The sequence below is a fragment of the Talpa occidentalis genome, unplaced genomic scaffold (genome assembly GCF_014898055.3).
Source record: "Talpa occidentalis isolate TD23 unplaced genomic scaffold, MPIMG_talOcc4v2.1 talOcc4.304, whole genome shotgun sequence".
Taxonomy (NCBI): Eukaryota; Metazoa; Chordata; class Mammalia; order Eulipotyphla; family Talpidae; genus Talpa; species Talpa occidentalis.
The window spans coordinates 4,911-30,789 of NW_023603230.1; the positions used below are offsets into that span (position 1 = coordinate 4,911).

At 42.1% G+C, this 25,879-nt stretch overlaps 1 protein-coding gene across 1 annotated transcript; it reads left to right on the top strand.

The window, feature by feature from the left end:
• On the top strand, positions 1 to 25,879 carry LOC119256529 (Fanconi anemia group I protein-like). The gene is made up of 14 exons (XM_037524345.1): positions 1 to 54; positions 4,308 to 4,410; positions 8,660 to 8,732; positions 13,313 to 13,443; positions 13,856 to 14,012; positions 14,408 to 14,465; positions 16,359 to 16,400; positions 16,713 to 16,836; positions 17,251 to 17,336; positions 18,890 to 19,016; positions 22,482 to 22,574; positions 23,212 to 23,348; positions 23,981 to 24,146; positions 25,793 to 25,879. The coding sequence occupies exons 2-14, from the start codon at positions 4,327 to 4,329 to the stop codon at positions 25,877 to 25,879; spliced, it is 1,365 nt and encodes a 454-aa protein (XP_037380242.1). The 5' UTR covers positions 1 to 54; positions 4,308 to 4,326.

The following is a 25,879-nucleotide window of genomic DNA, read 5'->3' on the forward strand; positions in this document are numbered from 1 at the left end:
GTGCGCTGGCGTTCGGCTGCGCGGGAGTTTTGGAAGTCGGCGGCGGCGGCTGTGGTGAGTCCGAGGGGACGGCGCCGCGGGACCTGCCCCGGGGCGGGCGTGAGAGGACCGGGGCTCCCGGCCGCAGGGGCGCTCTGGTGTCTCCCGGGGCAGGCGCTCCCCCGCGCGCCCCGGCTGCGCGCCGCCCTCCTCTCGGGGGGCTGCCCGGGCCGCCCCTCCGGCCGGCCAGCGCCTCCCGTCCAGGGGCCCCCCCGAGCCCCGCTCCCCGCGCCACCTGCTTGTCTCGCCCGGCTGGTGCCTCCTTGAGCGCAGGGGAGCTGCCGCGCGCCCGCCTCCGAGCGCCTGTACCCGCCGAGACAGGCGGAGGTCGGGCTCGGCTCATCCCCCTGCACCGGGCTCCTTGCGCTGGGCCCGCGGGTTCCCTGTCCTCCGCCCCCCAGGCCCTGACGGCGGCGGGGGGTTGGGAAGGAGGCAGAACCTTGGCGTCTGGGGCCAGGCTCCGAGTTCAGCTCTTTCTGGCCTCCTGACTGAAAGGTTCGGCGCGGTAAAGAAAAGGAGAGCCAGGCTAAATTTCTCAAAGAAAGGAAAAAATTTTTATATTAAATTTTTAAATTAATATTTTATTTTATATAATTCTTACATCATTTTTCATTTCTGCACAATGTATGCATTATCATTTTGGTTATATTCCGCATACAATTGCACCCCCCCTTATTTTGACCCTAGTCCTTCCTCTTCCCTTCCCTTTCCTCCCCCACCCGTGGTGTGTCTCTGGTTTATAGTTGGTTGTTGATATTGATTTTTACTTTGTATTAATTAATCGTTTTCTAAATTCCTGATATGTGTGAAACCATCCCGTATTTTTACTTTTTTTTTTGTTAAGATTCATTTTTATTTATTTATACAAGCACTGGGTACAGTCAGAAGCACGGGAGGGTGAGAGAATTCCCCAGAGCCAGAGCGGGGAGCAGAGCAGGCAGAAGGACCGAAGTACACTGCTGAGGGGAGCAGCCGGTGGCAGGAGAGGTCTGCGCGCCATGTGGGAACCTCGCAGGCGGCTGGGGAGCAGCCGGGGATCGAACCGGCGCTGCAGAGGCTGCGGGCAGCATCGCAACCCAGCACTCAACCGCTGCGCCACCTGGGAGGCCCTTCCTTTACTTTCTGGCTTAGTTCGCTGAGCATGATCCCTTCCAGCGCCATCCATGATGCTGCAAACTGCATGTGTTTATCTTTTTTGAATGCTGAGTAATATTCCATGGTGTATATGTACCACATCTTCTTGATCCAGTCATCTATTTTTGGGCATTTGGGTTGTTTCCATAGCTTAGCTATTGTAAACAGTGCTGCTATAAACATAGGGGTGCAGGTGCCCTTTTGAGTTAATGTTTCTGTGTCCTTTGGGTAAATACCTAGAAGTGGAATTGCTGGATCATATGGAACCTCTATGTTTAATAGGTCAAGATATCACACAGCTCTCCATAGTGGTTGCCGGGGTGTGCACTCCCACCAGCAGTGCAGGAGAGTTCCTTTTTCTCCACAACCTCACCAACATTTGTTGTTGCTTGTTTTTTTAATATGTGCCATTGTCACTGGTGTGAGGGGTATCTCATTGTAGTTTTGATTTGCATTTCGGAAGGGAAAATTTATTGTGCCGCAGGCAAACCTCAGGACCCAAGGTGGGGGTCACCTTTGAAGCCGCGCCCATTGTGGGGAGAGATGTCCTTTTATAGGGTGAGGAGAGGTTAGGCTGGAAAACTGGGTTGGCAGGGGGGGAAACAGGTTTAGGCAGAACGAAGTTGTTTTTCATGGAGCAGGGTTGTTTTTCCCCTGTTTGTCAAGGGTCCTGGTGTCAGGGCCATCTTGTTTTTTTCTATGTGGGCTTCCTCATTCCTGGCATCAGCCTTTAGCTGACCTGGGGCAGAGTCCTTAGTCTCCGAACCCCAAAAGTTCTTCATCTAAATTGGGGCTAATAACACCTCCCCTCAGAGGATTATTGGAGTGAGGATCAGATTGACCACAGTGGAGGGCTGGCCCATTGCAGGGCTTCGACAATTCCTTTGTTCAACTCATTTTGATTGGCTGTCTATTAGGGGTTAATTATCTGTGCTAAGTGCTGGGCAATCATTGGTAAAACCAGAGGTGGCCCTGACATGGAGGTTTTAACTAGTTCAGTGAGAGATGAAGTTCTTAATCTAATCATATATATATATATATATATTTTTTAAAGATTTATTTATGCATACAAGAACTGGAGTGTAAGCCAGAGGTGCAGGGGGTGAGAGGATTCACCAGAGTGGGAAGCAGAACAGGCAGATCTACTGAAATACACTGCTGAGGGGGAGCTGCGGGGCAACAGGAGAGATCTGTGCCATGTGGGTCAGCTCCCTGGCCGACTGGGGATCGAACTTGTGTGGTAGTAGCTGGAAACAGGTTGATAGCGCTGTTTTAACGCCTGCGCCACGAGGGAGGCCTATTTGGGGGCATTTTGATTGTTTCCATAATTTAGCTATTGCAAATAGTGATGCAGTAAACATAGGAGTGTAGGTTTCCTTTCAAATCGGTGTTTTTGTGTCCTTTGGGTAGATTCCTGGGAGTGGAATCTCTGGGTCATATGGTAGTGCCATTTTTAGTGTGGTGAGGGTCCTCCGCAGGCTTTCCCTAGTGGCTGGACCTGGGTTTGCCTTGCCACAAGCCGAGTAAGAAGAGGGCTCCTTTATCACCACATCCTGGCCAGCTTTTGTTTCTGCTTTTATTTAATGTGGACCATTCTCACTGGTGTCAAGTGCTATCTCATTGTGCTTTTGATTTGCTTTTCCCTGATAATTAGTGATGTTGAGCTTTTTTTCATATGCCTATTGGCCATTTGCATTTCCTCTTTGGGGAAGTGATTTTTTAATTTTCTGGGCAGGTTTTCTACCAATCTGCATTTCTCCCTTTACTCCCATAGCTGCTCACTAAATCCTGTCTGCCTAACGTGACTCCATTGCATCTCTTCCTTTCCACTCTCTCGAGTCACCACCCTAGTACAGAATTTTATTACTGAGGAGAGCACACCCAGGCCACTCGTAAAACCCTCACTGCCCAGCACCTGAGGCACCGGAGATAAGCTGACAGCAGTAAAGAATTTCAGCAGACCCCCTCCCACAGTGAAGACCCCTCACTCGCTTGCCAAAAATTCCCTACAGTAATCTAACACTATAAAGACCCATTTTCCAGTCTGCGGGCATGATTCTCACTCTGCTGCAGCCGGGAGTGCACCTCACAGGCATCCATTAAATAAAGCCCGCTTCAGTCTGATACTGTTGGCCTCCTTTCTTTTCTCCCATTCACCACCACTACAGTGGCTCCCATTAGGTCTAGCCTCTGCTCCTTTTCCTTAATCCCTCCCCACTTTCATCTACACATTCATGCCAGGTTCACTTTCCTCAAATACTATTTCAGATTGTCTTTTGCTCCAAAAATTTTGGGTGCTCTGTTAGTTACAAGTAGATTCCGTAACCTGGCGTTTAAGACCTTGCACAGCGTGTTCTCAGCCTGTGAGAACGTCACCTTTAGGCCTTTCTAGCCTTTCTACTCCCCACTCCCCCATAGGAACTGTCTACCGCAGGCTATTTACTCACTTTTCCCAAGTAGGTTTTTTTTTCCTTTTTTCTTTTTTTTTTTTTTTAAGATTTATTTATTTATGTATACAAGAGCTGGGGCACAGGCCAGAGATGTGAGGGGTAAGAGGATTCACTAGACAGAGTGGGGAACAGAACAGGCAGACTAACTGAAATACGCTGCTGAGGGGAGCAGCCGGTAAGACAGGAGAGGTCTGCTGCACCATGTGGGTTGCTCCCTGGAGGGCCAGGGATCGAACTCTTGCTGCAGAGGCTTCGGATTGCTTCATAGTGCGGTGTTTAACCCCTTGCACCCCCAGGGAGGCCCTCAAGTAGGTTTTTCAAATTCTCATAAGAATATTGATGATACTCTGTTCCCACTGGTGTATAATGTATACCAACTCGTGTCTTGACCATCTATGAAAAATATATATGAAGATGTGGGCTAATGAAACCACTTGATTAGAATCCAAGTTCCTAATAAGGAAATTCTAGAGAATTCTGAATTATTATAGAGAATTCTGAATTCTGATTATTTTGGCTTGGAGAAGAATCACCTACTCAGATAGTTAGTCGAACTTTGTTTGAGGAGGATTCACGAGTACATAACCTATAATATGTATGAGATACTCAGTTATAGAAAGGGGAGAAAATCAAGCTTCAATACTTCTGGAAATTTCATCAATTCTGGTATTTTTTCTTTTATAGGTCCCTGATATGTGCAACAATGGACCAGAAAATTTTATCTCTAGCAACAGAAAAATCAGCAGACAGACTACAGGAATTCCTTCAAACCCTGAGAGGAGATGATGTGAGTAATAGGAACCTTGTTCTGCTGAAGGTTCATGTCAGGCATGACAATGAGTTCAAAGGTCATGTTAGAGAAAGTGTGACATTCTGCTTCATCCCTTCCATACCCTGTAGGAGACACAAGGTCCATTTGATAATAATTTATAGTTATAAAGAAATGGGAGAGAAGAGAAATGGTCACTTTGTGGGCATGTGTACATTTCAGTAATTGCATAACATTTGTAATACACATAGCCAAATTTCTACACTTTCATTGTTTTAGAACACTCATCTGAAAGTAATATCCAACTAGAGTGATGTGAGGCATTAGATTGCCTGTTGATGCATCTTTATATTTTTATAAGGAAAATCAGTTTATCAGGACTACACACATAAGCCCTGACCTTTTTTTTTTTTTTTTTTTTTTTTTAAATTTAATTTATTTATTTATTTGTTGTTTGTTTGTTTGTAAATAAACATGCACTGGGTAAAAAAAAAAAGCGCGGGTGGGTGAGAGGATTCACCAGAGCCAGAGCGGGGAGCAGAGCAGGCAGAAGGACGAAGTACACTGCTGAGGAGAGCAGCGCGCAGGAAGTTCTACGTGCCATGTGGAACCTCATCTGGTGGCCGGGGAGCAGCCGGGATCGAACTGGCGCCGCAGAGGTCGCCGGCAGCTTCGCAACCCAGCGCTTCAACCGCTGCGCCACTGGGGAGGCCCAGCCCTGACCTTTTTTTGTTTTGTTTTGTTTTGTTTTGTTTTGTTTTGTTTTAAGTAGAATTGGCTATTGTAGTGGTATGGTGAAGCAGTTCTGAAGCTATTCTAGGTGTGTTCTAGGTTGTACTGCTCTGGGTGTCATGGTGTGTGTAGCAGTGGAAGGGGCACTGTGGGATGTGGGACAGCAAGGGAATCCCTGTGGGCATAGATTAGAAATGGAGATACTGCTTGAACTCAGGGTTTCTCAAATTTATATATAAATTTGTGCATGTGTATATTTGTATGTGTGGGCATACACATGCATGTATTTCCTAGCTCTGCCCACGGATCTAACAGAGATGCCACAGTAGCAACAAATACACCCACCACCCAGTTCTCTGAGAACCATTCCCCACTAGAAGGGACAAGAGCTCTTTGGAGAAATGACTGATTTTGCAGGTGGTGTAATGGGTGTAAGATGAGCCTGGAGTACTGTGTCATGCCTAAAGGTGACGTGCTCAGAAACAATGGGGTCATGTTACGAGGACATAACCGGCTTGAAGGGACTCCATCAGCCAACCCTGGGACCATTTCAACATTAATATAATTAATCCAATTACAATCTCTAACCCATTGAAAAATGGATATTCATGAGTCCATACTGTTTTTTTAAAAGATTTATTTATTTATGCATACAAGAGCTGGGGTACAGGCCAGAGATGGGGGGGTTGAGAGGATTCACCAGAGACAGAGCAGTTAACAGAACAGGGAGATTGACTGAAACACACTGCTGAGGGGAGCCGCAGGTGAGACAGGAGAGGTCTGCTTCACCGTATGGGTTGCTCCCTGGCCGGCTGGGGATCGAACTCATGCTGCAGAGGTGCGGATTGCTTCATAGTGTGGTGCTTAACCCCTTGTGCCACCAGGGAGGCCCCCATGAGTCCATACCGTTAATAAAAAATGGGAGGGGCTCTCAGTGCTAAAACTGGAAAATGATTTTCACCATCATGATAAAGATCAAATTAGACAAGAAGCATGAGAGTGCTAACTCCAGAGAAAATTTTTTATGCTTTTCCTTTGAACTGCTTGCAGATTGATAGAAAAGTGAAAATAATAGAGTTTTCATGTATCCCTTTCCCAATATTAGCATCTAACTGGCCTTAGCAAAAAATTTAAAATGAGGAAATTAATGTTGATATGGTACCACTGGCAAAACTTAAGATCCTATTTGGGGCCTCCCTGGTGGCGCAGCGGTTGAGCACTGGGTTGCGAAGCTGCCCGCAGCCTCTGCAGTGCCTGTTCGATCCCTGGCTGCTCCCCGGCCACCGGAGGAGGGTCCCACATGGCGTGCAGACCTCTCCTGCCGCCCGCTGCTCCCCTCAGCAGTGTACTTCGGTCCTTCTTCCTGCTCTGCTCCCCGCTCTGACTCTGGTGAATTCTCTCACCCTCCCGCGCTTCTGACTGTACCCAGTGCTTGTATAAATAAATAAATCTTAAAAAAAAAAAAAAATCCTATTTGAACGCTACCTGTAGTTTTTCCTTACTGTCCTTATGTTCCAGAATGCCACTAAGGAGACCACATTGCACTTAATTGTTATTTTCCACTGATTTTCTACAATCTGTTCTCAGTCTTTCTTTGTCTCGTGAGCTCGATAACCCTGAGCAGTATCAAGTGGTTGCATGTCCCTCAAGCAGGGCCTGTGGTATCATCTCATTGAGTTGAGGTCATGCGGCCCTGGTGGAAAGGACTGTGGAGATGGCGCCGTCCTCTTCTCACTGTGTCATGTCACGGAGCTCCAAATGCCAGTGTCATTCTTGGGGACACTGACTGCTGGATTTTTCCATTAGATGAGGGGAGATTATAGAGAGGAGCAGGATGCTTGCATGATCTTACAGTGTATTCTTACCAGTTACTGCAAAAGGATGGGGAAATTAATTATACAGTGGGAAAATTGGGCAGTACCATTTGCTCAGAATTGACATTCTCAGTGAGGGGTGCATGGGACCCTTCAGATGTGATGTTCTTTTCTTTTTTCTTTTTGCATTTTAAAAGGACATATTTATTAGGAAGAGGAAAGAAGACAGATGCCTGCATAGTCACAGTCAGGCAGAGAGGGGAGATGCTCAGATGTGATCTCTGAGGATAAAGTATCACTTGGGTTCTGACTGAGAATATGTAAATTCAATCTAAAGGAAATGAATAACCAAAAATGAGGGCTGTTCTCTTAAAAAGAATCTATACTTTTTTGGACCATGCCATTAACTCGGTAGTTCTGGTCAACCAAGTTTAAGGAAAAGAAAAATTCAAAGCTTCCAAAATAACAAGGACACTTCATCTTACTTGGTTTGTCTGTTATGTTTTAAGATGCAATGAAAACAACATCAGAAATCCGTGGAGGACTTGGGTAGCATGACATTCAGTAATATTAATTCTTTCAGTCCATGATCACAGGGTAGCGCTTCTTTTAATCAGTTTCTTTCATCAGTGTCTTATAGTTTTCAATACAGGTCTTTCATTTCCTTGGTTAAATTTATCTCTAGGTATTCTAAGATTAATTTTTTAAAAATGTACTCCTTGGGCCTCCCTGGTGGCTCAAGGGCTTAAGACGCAACCTATGAAGCTGTCCACAGCCACTGCAGTATGAGTTTGATCCCCGGCCAGGGAACAACCCACATGGTGCAGCAGGCCTCTCCTGACTCACCCGCTGCTCCCCTCAGCAGTGTACTTTGGTCATTCTGCCTGTTCTGTTCCCCACTCTGTCTCTGGTGAATTCTCTCACCCTCCACACCTCTGGCCTGTGCCCCGCTTTTGTATGCATAAATAAAAACAACAATAAATAAATAAACATGTACTCCTCTTCCGTCCTTAGTTATTATGTCTGTCTCTTGTTTCTTTGCATATATATATATATGTTTCTGTGTGTTTTCTTTCTCTTCTGTAAACTGAGTCAGATTACCATGTTCCTCTTCTTCATCCTTGTATCCCTAGTGCTTAGGAAAGAGAACATGCTAAAATAGTATTTGTTGGGCCTCCCCGGTGGCACAGCGGTTGAGCGCTGGGTTGTGAAGCTGCTCTCGCAGCCTCTGCAGTGCCGGTTCTATCCCCGGCTGCTCCCCGGCCACTGGAGGAGGGTCCCGCATGGCATGCAGACCTCTCCTGCCACCCGCTGCTCCCCTCAGCAGTGTGTTTCATCAGTCTGCCTGCTCTGCTCCCTGCTCTGGCTCTGGTGAATTCTCTTACCCGCCCACACTTCTGACTGTACCCAGTGCTTGTATAAATAATAAATAAATAAATCTTCAAAAAAAAAAAGTATTTGTTGAGTATATATTCAACAACACAACTCAATACCCAGTGCTGATTAAATACTTAGGAAGTGTTTGTAGAGTGAGTGTATAAGTAAATTTCAGTCCTGACATCCCAGCATTATATTAAGATCTATCCTGCTCTGTTTAAATAAATATGGTATTTGTGATACCTGGAGTCTCGGAATAATTTGAACCTGGTAGCTAAGTGTTTCATCGCATGGATTTAGCTTGTTGGGTCAGCGAAATTGTACAGCTTTCCCTTTGATTGCAGCTGGCTGATCTCCTGCAGAATCAGGCCTTGAAGGGAAAGGCTGCCGGAGCCCTCCTGAGAGCCATCTTCAAAGGTAATAATAATTAAGGCCACTTCTACTTCCCCTGGGCTCATTGTTAGATTTGTTTACTTTTGGCACACATTGTTATTTTTCTAACTATTTGAAGCCCCACTGGGACATTTTCTGTGTGTTTGGGAGTCTACAGATTTAGCTAAAACAGCAATCTCTTGTCTTGTGGACTTAAACCATTTTACTGAAGTGGGTTGAAGTAGCTACCTGAGATTGTATTGCTGGTTTGGGCACCTGTAAAGTGCCCATTCGCTTTATAAAATCTACTTTGGTTTCCTTGTGCTTTTAAAATTGTGGAGAAAACAGAAATGTCTAGTGCTTAGTCTGTGCTGAAGCAGGGAGGAACTGGGAACTCTTCAGGTTTAATGAAATGGAGTATCTTGGGTGCCTTATATAGATTCTTAATTCCCAGTGTGCTGTATTTGTTCCTGTGTTGTGAACAAAGGCTGGGTCTATATTACTGCAGGTTATGATTCACAATGGTTTTATAAATGGTGATAGGATAAAATTCCACAAGGTAGACATTGAAAGTGACTTTGGATTCTTCATAGATTATTTTAACTTGGTTAGTTTTTCTTCCTTGAAGTAAATTGGGTCTTCACTGTAAAAGTACAAAAACAGATCTTCCTATTCATGAAAAAAAATTTCAAAAATTGCTTGAGTCAACCTTTTGGAAACTTGCTAAATGACTTTTTGTAGAAATACTAGAGGAAAGGAAATACTGAAAAAGCAGACGCAGCTGCCTTGTAGTGAATCACAGTAACAGTTAACAGTCAGTTTCACTAGTTCACTAGTAACTTTTCTCTTGGATGGGCTAACCTGGGGCATAGCTGGCTTTTTCCACCTAATTAAAAAACACTTGAAAAGCCCAGTTTTAAAAGTAGTGTGAATTATAGTATTGTTTTAATCCTGTTAAATTGATGATGTAAAAGATCAATAGTTAGCTTACGATGACATTATTAAAAACTGGATATAGGGCCTCTCTGGTGGTACAAGGGGTTAAGACGCAACCTATGAAGCTATCGGCAGCCACTGCAGCATGAGTTCGATCCCCAGCCAGGGAGCTGACCCACATGGCACCCAGACCTCTCCTGACTCACCCGCTGCTCCCTCAGCAGTGTATTTCAGTCAATCTGCCTGTTCTGTTCCCCTCTCTGTCTCTGGTGATCTTCTCACCCCCCACACCTCTGGCCTGTACCCCAGTTCTTGGATGCATAAATAAATAAATCTTTAAAAAAAATGGATATAACTCAACATAGTAAAAAAGTCACCCTTTTGAAGTGTGCAGTTGTTAACTGAGATATGACTGACATGTCATACATTTCACCCACTTCCATTATGCAGTTCAGTGGTTTTTAGTGTATCCATCACACAATCATTTTTAAGAATATTTTTATTACTCTTAAAAGAAACTGTACCTCATCACTGTCACCTCTCCCAATGCTCCTAACGTTAAGAAAGCACTCTTGCTGGGCCCATTCTGCATGTGTCATGTAAATGGGGTCATGTAATATAAGGTCCTTTATGGATGGCTTGTTTCACTGAGGTAAGGTTACCAGGATTCATCCCTGTTGTAACCCGTATCACTGCTTCACATTTCTAGTCATTGTATGAATTTCATTGTATGAACTTACCACATTTTTCCATTGATGAGTTGATGGACATTTAGGTTGTTTCCAATTTTTGGTATGAATAATGTAGCCCTGAAATGTGTAACAGATTTTTGTGTGGACACATGTTTCCATTTGTTTGGTATATCTCTAAGGATGAAACTGCTAGATCATAGAGTAACTCTGCTTAACTGCTAGGGGCAGCACCAGACGGTTTTGCAAAGTGACTTTGTCAGTTTACATTAACAGCCCAGGGTGAGGATGCTGATTTCCCAGCACTTGTTATTGTCTCTTATTCTAGCCATCCTTGTGGTACCTCGTTTTAGTTTTGAATCCTTTGATATACTTACTGGCTTTTTGACTCTCCTTAGAGAAATGTCTAATCAGACATTTGCACTTTTCTTTTTTTTTTAAGATTTATTTATTTATTTGTACAAGTACTGGGTACAGTCAGAAGCACGGGAGGGTGAGAAGATTCGCCAGGGCGGGGAACAGAACAGGCAGACTGATGAAACGCACTGCTGAGGGGAGCAGAGGGTGCGGCAGGAGAGGTCTGCGCGCCATGTGGGACCCTCTCCTGCGGCCGGGGATCGAACTGGCGCTGCAGAGGCTGCAGGCAGCTTTGCAGTCCAGCGCTCAACCACTGCGCCACCGGGGAGGCCCCATTTGCACTTTTTTAAAAAAGATTTTATTTATGCGTACAAAAACTGGGGTGTAGGCCAGAGGTGGGGGCGGGGCGTGAGAGGATTCAGAGACAGAGTGGGGAGCAGAGCAGGCAGACTGACTAAAATACACTGCTGAGGGGAGCAGCAGGGAGGCAGGAGAGGTCTGCTGCACCCTGTGGGTCAGCTCCCTGGCTGCGAATGGAACTCATGCCACAGTGACTGGTGATAGCTTGATAGCACTGTGAGACTTCAACCCCTTCTCCACCAGGGAGGTCTCCATTTGCACTTTAAGAAAAAAATGGTCTTTTTATTGTGAAATAATTGTTTATAAAAACTATCATAATTATTATAAACTAATTTTTAAAATTAGGGTGTAATTGTTTACTGTATTCTAAATAGAAGCCTCTTATTAAATACATAATTTGTAAAATTTTTCTCACATTCTGGGTTCGTTTGCATTTTTTTTTAGCACAGAGTTTTAAATTTTGATGTCCAGCTTTATTTTTTTGTTGTTTATATTTTCAGTGTTATATCTAAGTAACTATTGCTTAATCCAGGGTTATGGAGATTTATGTAATTTAATTAAGACAAAATTTTATGTAACTTTAGCTTTACTATTTAGATCTCTGGTCCATTTTAAGTTAATTATTGTATATGGTCTGAGTAGTAGTACAACTTCAACTTTCCCCATATTTTTCCATTTTAGCATTTTTATGAAAAATGTATGTAAAACAACTTTATTCCTGCATCTTTCCCATTGGTTCTTCCTTACATTTGCCCTTTTCCTTTCCTACTTGGCAGATTTGACTTTGCATTCTAGGCTTTTTTTGCGATTTTGTCCAATTTTACTTTTTATTTTTTTGGGAAGATTCATTTTTATTTATGCATACTAGAACTGGGGTGTAGGCCAGAGATGTGGAGGGTGAGAGGATTCTCCAGAGACAGAGTGGGGAGCAGAACAGGCAGATCTGCTGAAGTACACTGCTGAGGGGAGCAGGGGGAGCGAGTCAGGAGCAGTCTACTGCGCCATGTGGGCCAGCTCCCTGGCCGGCTGGGGATCGAACTCATGCTGTAATGGCTGCTGATAGCTTGAAAGCACTGACTTAACCGCTGTGCCACCAGGGAAGCCTGATTTTGTCCAGTTTTAGTCCACTGATGGCCCCTTGCTGGGGTGGACGTCCACTTGGACAGTGGCGCTACTCGCCTCTCCCACTGCACAGGTCCGTGAAGGGGACACATTTCTTCCTGGAAACCTGGGCCACTTTGCCACTTTGCTGCCCTTTGTAGTGTCCTCACTTAACCTTCTGGATGACACGGGCTGAACATTGAACGTCTGTCTCAGCTCTTTGGGAAGAGGGGAAGACAGAATATCTTCCTATGAATGTGGGACAGTGCATTGAAGTGCCTTTTACAATCACAAAGGGATTAAACTTCATTTTAGCCACTGATTCTTCAGCTGTTACCACAAAAGGGAAGAGCTGTCCCCATTTTTAATAGCACTCTTATTGAGAATCAGTACTCTATAAATGTGAGAGGTTATTCCTCCATTCCCAGTTCTATTCACTTGAACTACACGTCTCTCCAAATGTCACCTCAACAGTGTTGATTAGCATAGCTTTGGAGCATATTTTAAAATTGATACATGTGAGTGCTGGGTCCATTGTGTCCCCATATGAATTTTAACATCAGCTTACCAATTTCTGCTAAGTGTTCATTGTAGTGTATAGAAATGCAGTGGTCCTCTGTGTGTTGATCTCTTATCCTGCAACCTTCCTTTACTTATTTTACTGGCTCTATAGTTTTTTGTGTGTGTGTATGGATTCCTTAGGATTTCTTAGATATAAGATTATGTCATTCATGAATAGAGACGATTTTACTTCTTTTACTTCTTCCTTTACAATTATGGGTACTTTTTATTTATTTTTTACCTAACTATCCTGGTTGAAACCTCCATACAATGAATAGAAATGGCAGGAGATGGACATCTTGTTTTGTTCCTGTCCTTAGAGGGAAATCTTTGATTTTTCATCATTGAGTATGATGTTAGCTGTGGTTTTTCCCCATAGATGCCCTTTATTAGGTAAAGGGAGTTCCCATCTTTTTCTCTAGATTGTTGAGTGTTTTTAGGGCCTTGGGTCTCAGATTATTTAAATGTTTCTCTTCTGTCTACTGAGATGACCTTGTAATTGGTAGTTTGATAATTCCATTTTCTAAATCAAACACCAAAGCTGTTTCCCCCTGCCAAGTTGCCATTCAAACTTGTAAGACTTATCTCTTTGTCTCTTTACCACCTGTTGAAAACAATAAGGTTCCCCCTGCTCTGAGGAGACTGGAGCTCTTCGGAGACGCAAAATATACACTTGCTGCATCCAGTTGGTGGAATCGGGGGATTTGCAGAAAGAAATAGCCTCTGAGATCATAGGAATACTAATGCTGGAGGTAAGGTGGGAAAATCTTTGGTTTGGGTAGATTTGGGGAATTTATAGATAAGTTTATTGAGGGAACAAACTACATAAGCTAGCCCAGCTCCTATTTATGAGTAAGAGCTGCTGCTAAAGAGCAGAACAGTAGGCAGATGGGCCATAAGCCACCTACGATTTATGTGTCTGGTCTCGTGAACACTTTCTCAGTGAAGAGGTGGCATATCTGAGAACATCACGGCTAGAGAATTCTGACCTTTAAAATTCTTTGCAATTATAAGTTTGTATTACAGCAGAAGGAGCCATGGACACCTACAGGATCAGATCTGGGTTCCAGTGGTAATTCTGTTAATTCAGCAAAAGGCTATTTCTCAGGGATATCAAACACTTAGGTTTCTGCCTAACATTTTCTTTATCCCATGAACTTGTAGGCTCACAATTTTCCAGGACCTTTGTTGGTTGAATTAGCCAGTGAGTTTGTTGGGGCTGTCAAGGAGGGCAACCTAAAGAATGGAAAATCGCTGGAGTTACTACCTGTCATTCTCTCTGCCCTTGCTACCAAAAGGGAAACTATAACTTACGAAAAAGGTAGGTTTCTTTGAACTTTAATGGCTTTTTCTTTATTCAACTAAATTTCTTTCTTTTTTTTTTTTAAATCCTCCTATATTTTTTTTTTTTTTTTTAAAGATTTATTTATTTATACAAGCACTGGGCACAGTCAGAAGCGCGGGAGGGTGAGAGAATTCACCAGAGCCAGAGCAAAGAGCAGGACAGGCAGACAGATGAAGTACACTGCTGGGGGAGCAGCGGGCGGCAGGAGAGGTCTGCGCGCCATGTGGGACCCTCCTCCGGTGGCCGGGGAGCAGCCGGGGATCAAACCGGCGCTGCAGAGGCTGCGGGCAGCTTCGCAACCCAGCGCTCAACCACTGCGCCACCGGGGAGGCCCCTAAATTTATTTCTTAGTGTATTTTTTGCATTATTAGGTGAACTGAATGGAGAAGAATGTAAGAAGCAGTTGATTAACACCCTCTGTTCTGGCAGGTGAGTCTCATTAATGTGTGGAACTATCTCAGGACCACAAGTGGCCAAAAAGAATTAGCATTTATTGCAGGAATTTGTATCATTGAGGTTTTTTTAGTCTGATTTTTTTTTTCATAACACTACTGCTATGAAACCATTTAGTCTGAAATGAATTTTTGAGTTTATTTACTATATTCTCTGTTCTATATCTCTGTATAATTTCTATTTATCTTGACTGTTCTTATAACTGTACAAACATTTCAATACCAATTTTTTTGAGGTTTATTTTATTTATTTATGCATACAAGAGCTAGGGTATAGGCCAGAGGTGGGAGGGCGATGAGAGACAGAGACAGGATAGGGAGCAGAACAGGCCGATCCACTGAAATCCACTGCCGAGGGGAGCAGTGGGGAGACAGGAGAGGTCTGCTGTGCCATGTGGGTCAGCTCCCTTACCTGGGATTGAACTCGTGCTACAATGGCTGCGGACAGCTTCATAGTGCTGTGACTTAACCTGTTGTGCCACCAGGGAGACCCCTCAACACCAAAACTTTTTACCAACTTAAATACACATAATAGAGAGATGTGTCAGTTATGGTATATGAGCTATGTGAGTTAAGGTAGAATTACTTCATGAAACTTGTATTCATTAAAAATGAAATATATAGGGCCTCCCCGGTGGCGCAGCGGTTGAGCGCTGGGTTGCGAAGCTGCCCGCGGCCTCTGCGGCGCCGGTTCGATCCCCGGCTGCTCCCCGGCCACCGGAGAAGGGTCCCACATGGTGCGCAGACCTCTCCTGCCGCCCGCTGCTCCCCTCAGCAGTGTACTTAGGTCCTTCTGCCTTCTCTGCTCCCTGCTCTGGCTCTGGTGAATTCTCTCACCCTCCCGCGCTTTTGACTGTACCCAGTGCATGTATAAACAAAACAAACAAACAAACAAATAAATAAAAAACATGCCTCTATAAAAAAAAAAATTAAAAAAAAAATGAAATATATAAAGGGTCCTCCCTGGTGGCTCTTGTATGAATAAATAAATCTTTTTTAAAAAATGAAATTTATAAAGATGTGCATCATAGAAAAATATTGTATAATCAGTGAAATATAGAGAATGCCAAATTATTAAGTTATGTAATACTAGGATTATGCTTGGGTCTGTCAGAAAGAACCGAAAGGGAATACTGTTTCAAGATTATCTAAGCCAGAGATAAGTGCTTTATGACTTCTTGCATATGATTCCTAATATAAATTTAGGCATGTATCAGTACATGTATGTTGATCCATTTACTAATTTTTTTTTCATTACAGTGTTTATTCGATACACGCTGTAACATACCTTGTCATTTTCATGTAATAGTTCTATTCGTGTCGACACATACAACTACATCATTCTTTGTAACAGTCCTGTGGTATGCTGTTATTATTTGACCAGTCTCCAATTGTTAGATTGTTTTTTCCCAGTAAGTCTGGTTATTTGGTTTTTGCTGTTATAGAAAGTGTTAACATTAAATATCATTATCTGTTTAGGTGAACTTTAGCAAGCATGTAAATGAGATATTTTTCTAATAGTAAGCTGGGTGGGTCTGTGTGTTATGTGCTTGTTAAAAATTGATATGTATTGCCAACATCTCTGAGCATTTTATCAGTGTACACTCCCTGAAACAGTATGTGAAAGTGTTTGTTTTGTTTTTATCAGCACTGAGTATCATCAGGTTTTGGTTTTGTCAGTCTAATAGGTTAAAAGAAAAAAAAAAAAAAAAAAAAAAAAAAGGTTAAAAGCTGTTACTTCATTGTCTGAATTGTGCCAAATCACTTGAAGTGGCGCTACAATTTTTCTTCCTTACTGATTTTACAAAGTAGTGTGTAAGTAATTAAAGTGAGATAAACTTTGATATCTTTTGTCTTCTTCTTTAACCAGATGGGACCAGCAATATGTAATCCAGCTCATCTCCATGTTCAAGTAAGCATCATTCCCTCTTCTTACATCCTATTAGGAACCGAGATGTAGGAAGTTCAAACACTACTCTCCCCACCCGCAAGCAAACATGCTGACATCCCTGTTTTCCATTACAGGATTTCCTCTCCTCTTTTTTTGGTTTTGTTTGTAATTAATTTTTCCCCCACACGGTGACTTTGCTTAGATAAGATTATTGGTCTTCTTTGAGGTTCTCCATTAGAGGGAAAAAAAAACGAAAACAAAAAGAGAGTTATAATATTTTAATATTTCCCAAATTAGTCTCTGGTCTTGGCCTTTAGTATCTTTCACTCACAGGGATGTCCCCCTGACTGCAGAAGAGGTGGAATTTGTGATTGAAAAAGTGTTGAAGATGTTCTCCATGCTTAATCTTCAAGAAATACCACCTTTGGTCTATCAGCTTCTGATCGTCTCCTCAAAGGTACAAATAAAAATACCGTTTCTCTTTAACTAGGACCAGTTATTAGCTTATTCACACTCTTGGTTTTCCTGCTGTGGCATTGCTGCTTTTATTTCATGTGTGATGGTTGATCTAGTGGAAAAGGTCATGCTCCTCATCTGAGGAAACTGTACATTATCTCTTCTTCTACCACATTTTCTGTGTGTGGTACTGGAAGGGATCGCAATCTCAAAGCGCTGACTATAGACCCCTGGAACCTGGCGCTGAGATGTATTTCACACCAATTCAACATGGAAGTGTTCTAATACATTCCTAGTGTGACTCTCAGTTGTACTTTGTTAAATTTGTACTCCATAATCCTTTAAGATGAAAAGTACTTTAACTTGCTTATCTCCCTTTTTGTGTGGGTCATCTTACTATTTTGTACTTTTTTAGGGAAGCAGAAAGAAGGTTTTGGAAGGAATCATAGCTTTCTTCAATGAGCTGGATATGCAGCATAATGAGGAACAGAGTGGTGATGAGTGAGTATTATAGACTAGAAATGAAATCATTTTTATAAATTCATCTTCTCATTGTATATTTTAGTTAATTCATCATTAATCTTTCGGCTCTACTTTTATGTCAGAAAAGAACTTTCCTAGTCCTCTGCTAACTGCTCAGTAATACTGTAAAAAGAAAAAAAGTTCAAGCATAGAGCAACCTTTTCGGCTGTTTCATTTGTCCATTCTCAGGAAAACAGCAATAATTTTCTGTAAGTTGCAAATTTAAGTTATTAAATGTCTGCTCTGCACCAGAAACTATTTGACCCAAAGACTACAGTGATGCACCAGTCAGGCAAGGTCCCTGCTTTCCTGGAGTTTAAATTTTAGTTAGAACAGAAAATAAATAAGCAACAACAAAATATTATTGTTGCAGTGGCTGTGCAGATAGTTCAAATTGATGATGTGAGAGAGACAGGAGTGCCACTGTGCATCAGGTGGTCAGAGAAAGCCTCTCTGAGAAGGTGTGATTTTAATTGCAGCCTGAATGATAAGAGCCTCAATATGTAGGTCATGAAAAAGAAGGTTCTCAAGTAGTGGAACAGTTAGCACAAAGGCAGGCCCAGCATGCATATCCAAGAATGAACATTTTAAAGCTCATAAAGCTGCTTTTTAAAGCAGTTCTTTGTGGAGTGCTTACTCTGTGCCAGATGCTGTTCTAAGTAAGCACTTTAAACCTCACAACAACTCTCTTTTGCCTCTTTTATGGATGTAGGAGCCAAGGCAGAGAGAAAATAAATTTCCCAGGGTTATAAAGTGATGGAGGTGGGGTTTGAATCTAAGCAGTTTGGCTGCAGAATTCATATTGTCAATCCTGGTGCAGCCTGCTGCTTCTGATCTACAGTGATTTTCATTTGTTTCACTTCTGTCAAAGGCCTGAGTTAGGAATGGCTGACAGGAAAATAGATTTAGGGGTAAGTAAGTTCCACTAAGTTTGACACGTGTGGTAACATCCATATGGAGGTGTTGACCAGGCGGGCTGGAGCTACAGGGAGAGGTCAGGACTGGCGATAGATTTGGAGCGACTAAGCTCATAGAACTAAATGGGGTCAATTAGAGAAATTGTGGACAGAAAAGAAACCCAAGACTGAGTTTAGAAGCATTCCACTATTTAAAGGAAAGATGAGCCAGCAAAACAAATTGAGAAGAAGCCAGTGACAGTGCCCCTCAGCTAAGAGAGGAAAGTGCTTCAAAAAAGAAGTGGTCAGCCATGTCAAATTTGCAGAGACATTAATTAAGATAGGACTTGATTACTGGTTTTGGTACCATGGAGGTCATTTTGTAATGCTTGCAAGAACTGTCAGATGGCATTCAAATCTAATTGAATTGGATTTGATTGGGACAAAGTAAAGTGGAAATGATGGCTATAGACAATTCTTTGAGGAAGTTTTATTGTAGAAACAGTGAATGAGGCAGTAGAATTTGTATTTGCTGCTGGCCTTCAGTGATGGCATAGGTTTAGGTTGAGTTGATATGTTTGTTCATCTGGTCTCTTGCACAAACCATAGCTCATGCTTTCCTGTTGAATCTTTCAGGCTGTTGGATCTTGTTACCATGCCATCAGGTGAACTGCGCCATGTGGAAGGCACCGTTATTCTACATATTGTGTTTGCCATCAAGTTGGACTGTGAACTAGGCAGAGAACTCCTGAAACACTTGAAGGTAGCATGAGACCTTGTGGTAATCCAGATCTCTTCATGAGTCAAGGGCATTTGAACTCAGGCCTCTAAATGCCTGTTAGTTAGTGACAGGAAACCAGTAGGAGACTTGTGGTATGATCCTGGGCCTGAAGGAGCTCTTCTTTGCTCCTGGAAAATAGAAAATATATGATGTCACCACACTCTTAAAACCGTACTTTAAAACCATACCTTAAATATTCTAGTTTTTTTTTTGTTTTGTTCTGTTTCTTTAGCGCTTGTTTATCAAGAAAGTCAAAATCTAATCTTAGCTCTGTATTACAGGCCCTTCAGCCTCAACCTCTGGTTCCCATTTATGCATTGGGAATATTAGCTATTTCTAATAGTGTGTGGGGTTTTGTGAAGCTAAGTCATTCATCTGATATCTGTGAAATAGTAAGATAAAAATCAAATAGATATGTAATGAGCTCTTAAAATTAATATACAGATAAAGGGTTTGTTTTTTCATCCAGCTTTTTATCTTGAGAAGTTTAACCCACAGAAATGTTGGAACCCTGGCATGATGAACACCTATATACCCCACGTTCACCAGCTGTATACCCCACAGTTCACCAGATACTTGGCCACATTTACCTTATCTCGCTTTCTCACATATTTCTTTCCATTTGAAAGTAAGTTGCAGAAATCATGGCACTTATGAATGCCTGAATACTCCCACATGCATCTCAGAATAAGGATAAGTATCTTTTAAGTGAAGTTTTTCAAGCATCCAGCCAGTTGTTTTGTGTCTCACATTGTTAGATTTGTCTGTTTCCTCTTTCCTAGTGATTGGATTGAAAGTAAACATCTAAGCAAGAATGCCTTCTAAGTGATCTTGTATACTCTCCCTTATAGGGTCAGCACACTTCTGCAAGGGGCTGGATGCTGTTTTAGTCTTTGTGGGTCATATGCACTCAGAGCTTCCTCAGCTCAACATGGGCACTGAAATGTGAATTTTATTTAATTTTCATGTATCTGGAAATTATTCTTTGATTATTTTTTTTCCCGACCAACAGTTAAAAATGCAAAACCAGTCTTAATTTGTGAGCTATCCAAAAACAGGCACAGCCTATTTCTGGTCTGGAGGCCCTGGTCTGCCGACCCCTCTTCCTTTGCATTACACCAGGAGGCTTGCAGCACCAGGCTGTCCTGCTACTGGTGATGCAGCATCATTTGGTTAAGATAATGACCATCTGTTTTCTTCATTTGCAAAAATATGTTTCCCTTTGTAATTAGAAAGCAATCCTTGGAGTTGTGATTGGAGATCATGTGAAAATCTTTTTCCTTAGCAACCTCTCACAAAATGGTTTTTTTTTCCCCATCTACTAATGAATGATTCTTGACCCAAATCAGTATTTTTGCTGGGAGTTGCAAAGTTGTAGAATTAAAGAAAAATTTTTTAAATGTAATTCTATCATTCTCTCTGTATTAAAAGCTGTCTCCTACTCAAAGAACCTCCCCTCCCTATTTTTTAGTATAATTGGTATTTATGAACTCTTGAAAATTTAGTGTACTCGTTATGCATTTCTGTCTTTTGTTATTTTGCTCCTCAGAGTGACCCAGATTTGACCCATTGGATCTTTCCAGTTGGCTTCTTGTCCTCCTTACGTGACTCCCATCAGTCTTTGAGTGCTTCTGAGGCACATGTTGTTCAGGGCTCTCCTGGTACTTTGCCCATTTTGGATGTCAGCCATTTGACTAGGGAGCCGTGTGTCCCTGTTGTAGAAGATAGAAATGATGTGGGAACTAGATTTAAAGCTCCTTTATCTTCTCTAATTTGTTTGCTTCTTTTATTCAGGTTTATAATAACTGATAACTGTGTTACTGTCTTTCCAAACTTTGTTTTTTATTTGGTGTTCTGTTAGTTTTCTCTTTCATTCACCTCTGATTTTATGTATTCATTTTTTCTTTTATTTTGCTACTTGGGTATCATTTAGGCCTCAGAGACCTGTTCTGAAAAATTTTATCAGGGTACATTATGTGTAAAATTCACCCATCTCCAGGGCCTCCCCGGTGGCGCAACGGTTGAGCGCTGGATTGCGAGGCTGCCCGCAGCCTCTGCAGTGCCGGTTCGATCCCTGGCTGCTCCCCGGCCACTGGAGGAGGGTCCCACATGGCATGACAGACCTCTCCTGCCACCCGCTGCTCCCCTCAGCAGTGTACTTCGGTCCTTCTGCCTGCTCTGTTCCCCACTCTGGCTCGGTGGATTCGCTCACCCTCCCGCGCTTCTGACTGTACCCAGTGCTTGTATAAATAAATTAATTAATTAAAAAAAATTCACCCATCTCTACTGTACAAATCAGTGATTTTTCATAAGTTTACCTAGTGCAGCAGCCAACACCACCTCCAGCTTTGGAACATCCTCATCACCTCTGAGACCCTCAAGCTCTTGCCGTAGTCTACATCCAGCCCCAGCAATGCACTGCTCTACCCTCTCTCTCTCCAGACTCACCTTTCCTAGCATCTCGTGCAGGTGGCACCATACACAGCATGTTCTTTTATATGTGACTTCTTTCATGTAGCATGATGTTTTCAGGTTTCATCCATGTTGTAGCACAACAATGTCAGTGTTTCACTCCTCTTATTGTTGACTAGTATTCCGTTGTCTGCATAGACCAGTCTGTGCAGTCATTCATCGGTTTCTGACATTTGAGTATGCCCTTTCGGGCTGTTGGGAGTAATGCTGTGATAAACATGCGAGTCTTTGCTCACGTTTTCATTTCTCTCGGGTAAGTTCCTAGGAGTGGGATTTCTGGGTTGTGTGATATACTTATGTTTAAACTTTTAAGAAACTGACAGAGTTCCTCAAAGTGGCTGTATCATCTAAATACCCACTAGCACTATGTGGGGTTCCTCTTTCTCCACATTCTGACCAATGTTTGTTACTACCTGTTGTTTTGTTTGTTTTTTCCCCTAATTTTACCCATCCTAATGATGTGACAGAATATCTTAATGAAATTTGACTTTGTACTTCTTTAATGACTAATGGTAACTGGGCATCTTTTCACTTGCTTATTAGCTGTCCTAAAGTCTTCTTAGGTGAAATGTCTATTCCAGTCTTTCGCCCATTTTTTGTTTGTGTATCTTATTGACTTGTCAGACTTCTTTGTACATTCTGGGTACAAGTCCTATATCACGTATGTAGTTTTAGCAAATACATTTTTTCCCTCATCTGGCCTGTCTTTTCATTTTCTTACTGGTGTCTTTTGAAACACAGAAGTTCTAAAGTTCAAAGAGGTCCAATTTATCCTTTTTTTTTCTTACAGAAATTATGTTTTTAGTAGTATTGCTATGATATCTTTGCCTAAACTAAGGTCTTAAGGATTTTCTGTGTTTTCCTTTAACGTTTTATAGTTTTAGTTCTCATATTTCGGTGTCTCTGACCCATTGAAGGACCTACTCTGTTAGACTTTGAAAATGTAATGACTTCTTTTTGGTTTATCCGTTCTAGGCTGAACAGCAAGGAGATTTCAGTAATAATATATGTCCCTTCAGCATTGCCCTCCTGCTCTCGGTAACGAGAATACAAAGATTTGAGGAACAGGTACTTACTAATGATTTTTTGATTCCTTCTATGTTTCAATGGAAGTCAGGCTGTTTTTAGGCCATCCTTTCCTAAACAGCTGTTCCCATGCAGCCAGCAGTACATTCCTCTGCTAGACTTCTAGGCCCACACTGTGCTAGCGGGCTGTTTGAAGATGTCTCTAGTTACTTGGTTTATGCCTCCATTTCCAGTTGTGTGGTCAACCAGGTGGTAGGATAGGAATAAGAGTGGGAAAATATCACACAGTTAAGTAGCAAGAACAGAATTTTAGCAGAATAGTCACTTGCGAAATTACTATGTTGTAACTTTCCAAGAACTTGTTCCTGATGGAGTTGTAATTAACTTAACATAGGGTAGTTTCAAGGATGAAAATACAAAATGCTTTACTCCTTTTTTTACTCGTGTATTTTATGGTGTGAGTAATATTAATACTGATTTTTAGTCCATTTCCTCTCTTAAGGAAGGCCTGTCTTCAACTCAAGTTCCCATGGGCAGTCATCATTTCTGTATCATACTTAGTGAAGAGTTGCAGGGCTCAGAGTGTGTGGCAGCAAGTAGATGCAGCTCCACAGGGTTAAGATTCTATAGTATGGGCTGTCATTTTTGCTTCATTTTCCCATTTCTTTCATTATATTAGGTGTTTGACCTTTTAAAGACTTTGGTTATAAAAAGCTTTAAGGATCTTCAGCTTCTCCAAGGATCAAAATTTCTACAAAATCTAGTCCCTCATAGAACGTGTGTTTCAGCCATGATCTTGGAAGTGGTAAAGAGTAGGTGAGTTGGTGAACCGTGTTCTAGTAGGTTCTTACTTATGGCCATCAGGAACTATAACTGTGGGCTTCACCTGTCAAGGTTCAGTCCTTTAAAGTTCGTCAAACTGACTTTCTCTGTCTTGAAACGTTCTTAAATCCTAAGACCTGATTTCTTGGCCGAGAGTATGAAACCGAAATAGATATTTTTACTCCTTTCCTGATATTACAACTTTTTATTGGCTTGAGTTTTCATTGACATTTAGATGAGCAAAAAAAAAAAAATTTCCGGATTTGTTGAAATTTGGTGCTGATGCTTGTAAGTAGCAGTTTTACACAGTTGACTAGCAGTTTTAGACAAACCCATTTAAAGTCAAGCTGAAAAGACTAGTAACCATCCTGATTATTATTTTAATTTTAGGATATGCATTGGCTGGGTAGTAGTCCTTATGATGTGATGCTTTGTCTACGGATTAAATATATTTTTTGAGTTTTATTATTTAAACCATAATTTTAAGGTAGATCTCATTTCAGGTCTGGGAATTCTGATTTACATTGAATTTACATGTCAAGTTTGGGCAATGTGCAACTTGGCAATACATACAAAGTAAGGTAACCACTAAGTTTTCTTTTTAACTAAGCTTTGTCTTCTTGCAGTGTTCATAGTTGGGATCATGTCACTCAGGGCCTTGTTGAACTTGGCTTCATTTTAATGGATTCATATGGACCAAAGAAAATTTTTGATGGAAAACCAATAGAACCCAAAATGCCAAACCAGCAGGCATGTAAGCTGGGAGCTAATATCCTGTTGGAGACTTTTAAGGTGAGACTGGTTTGGCAACCATTCCCTAATTCTGTGAAATTATATTATGAATACGGCATGCATGGCATTTGCCTGGGAGTTTGGGTGACAAGGGCATCTTAGTCTGTCGCCGTTTCTGGGAACAGAGGTTGGCATAGTGTTGGAATACTATAGATCCAGTTTGATGGATTATTTACTTTCTTATCCTTTATTTTATGTAAGTTTTCCACACTAGATTCAGTTGTATCTGGCCATTTCTTACAAGTTTCAATATGATTTTGTTTTCTCATGATTTTCTCTTCCTCTTGCAATAAATCATTCCTGGTTTTTCTTTTTTTAATGGTATTCCCCTATGCAAAAAGCTATCTTTCAGGGATGTCTCCTTGGTGGCACAGGGTAAGTATCAGTGCTAGCGAGCTATTGCTGGCCACTGCAGCACAAATTAGATCCCTGATCTCAGCCAGGGAGCTAACTCACACCACGCAGCAGACCTCTCTGTCTTGCCCACTGGTCTCCTCAGCAGTCTATTTCAGTACATCTGCCTGTTCTGCTCCCCACTCTGTCTCCAGTGAATCCTCTCACCCCTGTACCTCTGGCCTAGATCCCAGTTCTTGTATGCATAAACCAATAAAATAAATCTTTTAGGAAAAAAGTTATCTGGAACTAAACTTTGACTTGCTAGTGATTCCGTTAAGTCATCTTCTCGACATTCTGTTATGTAGTATAGCTGCGTTCCGAAAGTGCCTCCTAAGAATATTACTCAGGGCCAGTTTACATGTGAAGTTAGGGTTGTGCTACAGAACTGGGAGTGATTGCTTGCACTAGTCCTTGAGAGTTGTGTGTTACAGGATATACATGACTCTTCTTAACAGTAAACTGACTTAAAATATTCCTAGAATAAGAGACATTAATGGTTTTTTGTTTTTAAATATTTTTAAAATTTAGATAGTTCTGCTTGATTTCACATAGATGTTGACTTTGTCAAGACATCTCTAGAGCAAATAATTTACCACTAAGTTTAACAGGTAGTCTCCCAGAATTTTTTTTTTAATTTATTTATTTATGCATACAAAAGCTGGGGTGCAGGCCAGAGGTGCAGGGGTGAGAGGATTTACCAGAGACAAAGTGGGGAGCAGAAGAGTCAGAGCCACTGAAATCCACTGCTGAGGGGAACAGTGGGGAGACAGGAGAGATCTGCTGTGCCATGTGGGTCACCTCCCTGGCTGGGGTTTGAACGCATGCTGTAGTGGCTGGTGGTAGCTGCGTCTTAACCCCTTGCGCCACCAGGGAGGTCCGGTTTCCAGAAATTTTCATGGACCTTTAAAATTTGAAATTAAAGTTACACGTACTGTTACAAACATGGACGTTGGCGTGTGGTGGACACTCAAGTAGAGCTGCCCAGTGTGGTACTGGACCCCGTGTGTAGTAAAGCTTGCCTGTGGTCTGTGCTGTAAGCCAATGAGCAGGCCCAGCTGTGGAGTCGTCTGAACATGGAATGAGGGCAGAGTGAAGTGATTCTTTCTACACATGACTCCTGTTATGTTTGTCTTTGACATAAGCAGTTGAGTTTTACCCCTATCCCGATTGTTTATTCTGTCTAACATGCATTTGTAAACTGAAGGTGACAAAAGGTTACTTTATTGTTTTTTCTTCTTGTTCTTGTGTAGATCCATGAGATGATCAGACAAGAAATTCTGGAGCAAGTCCTCAACAGGGTTGTTACCAGAACATCCTCTCCCATCTGCCATTTTTAG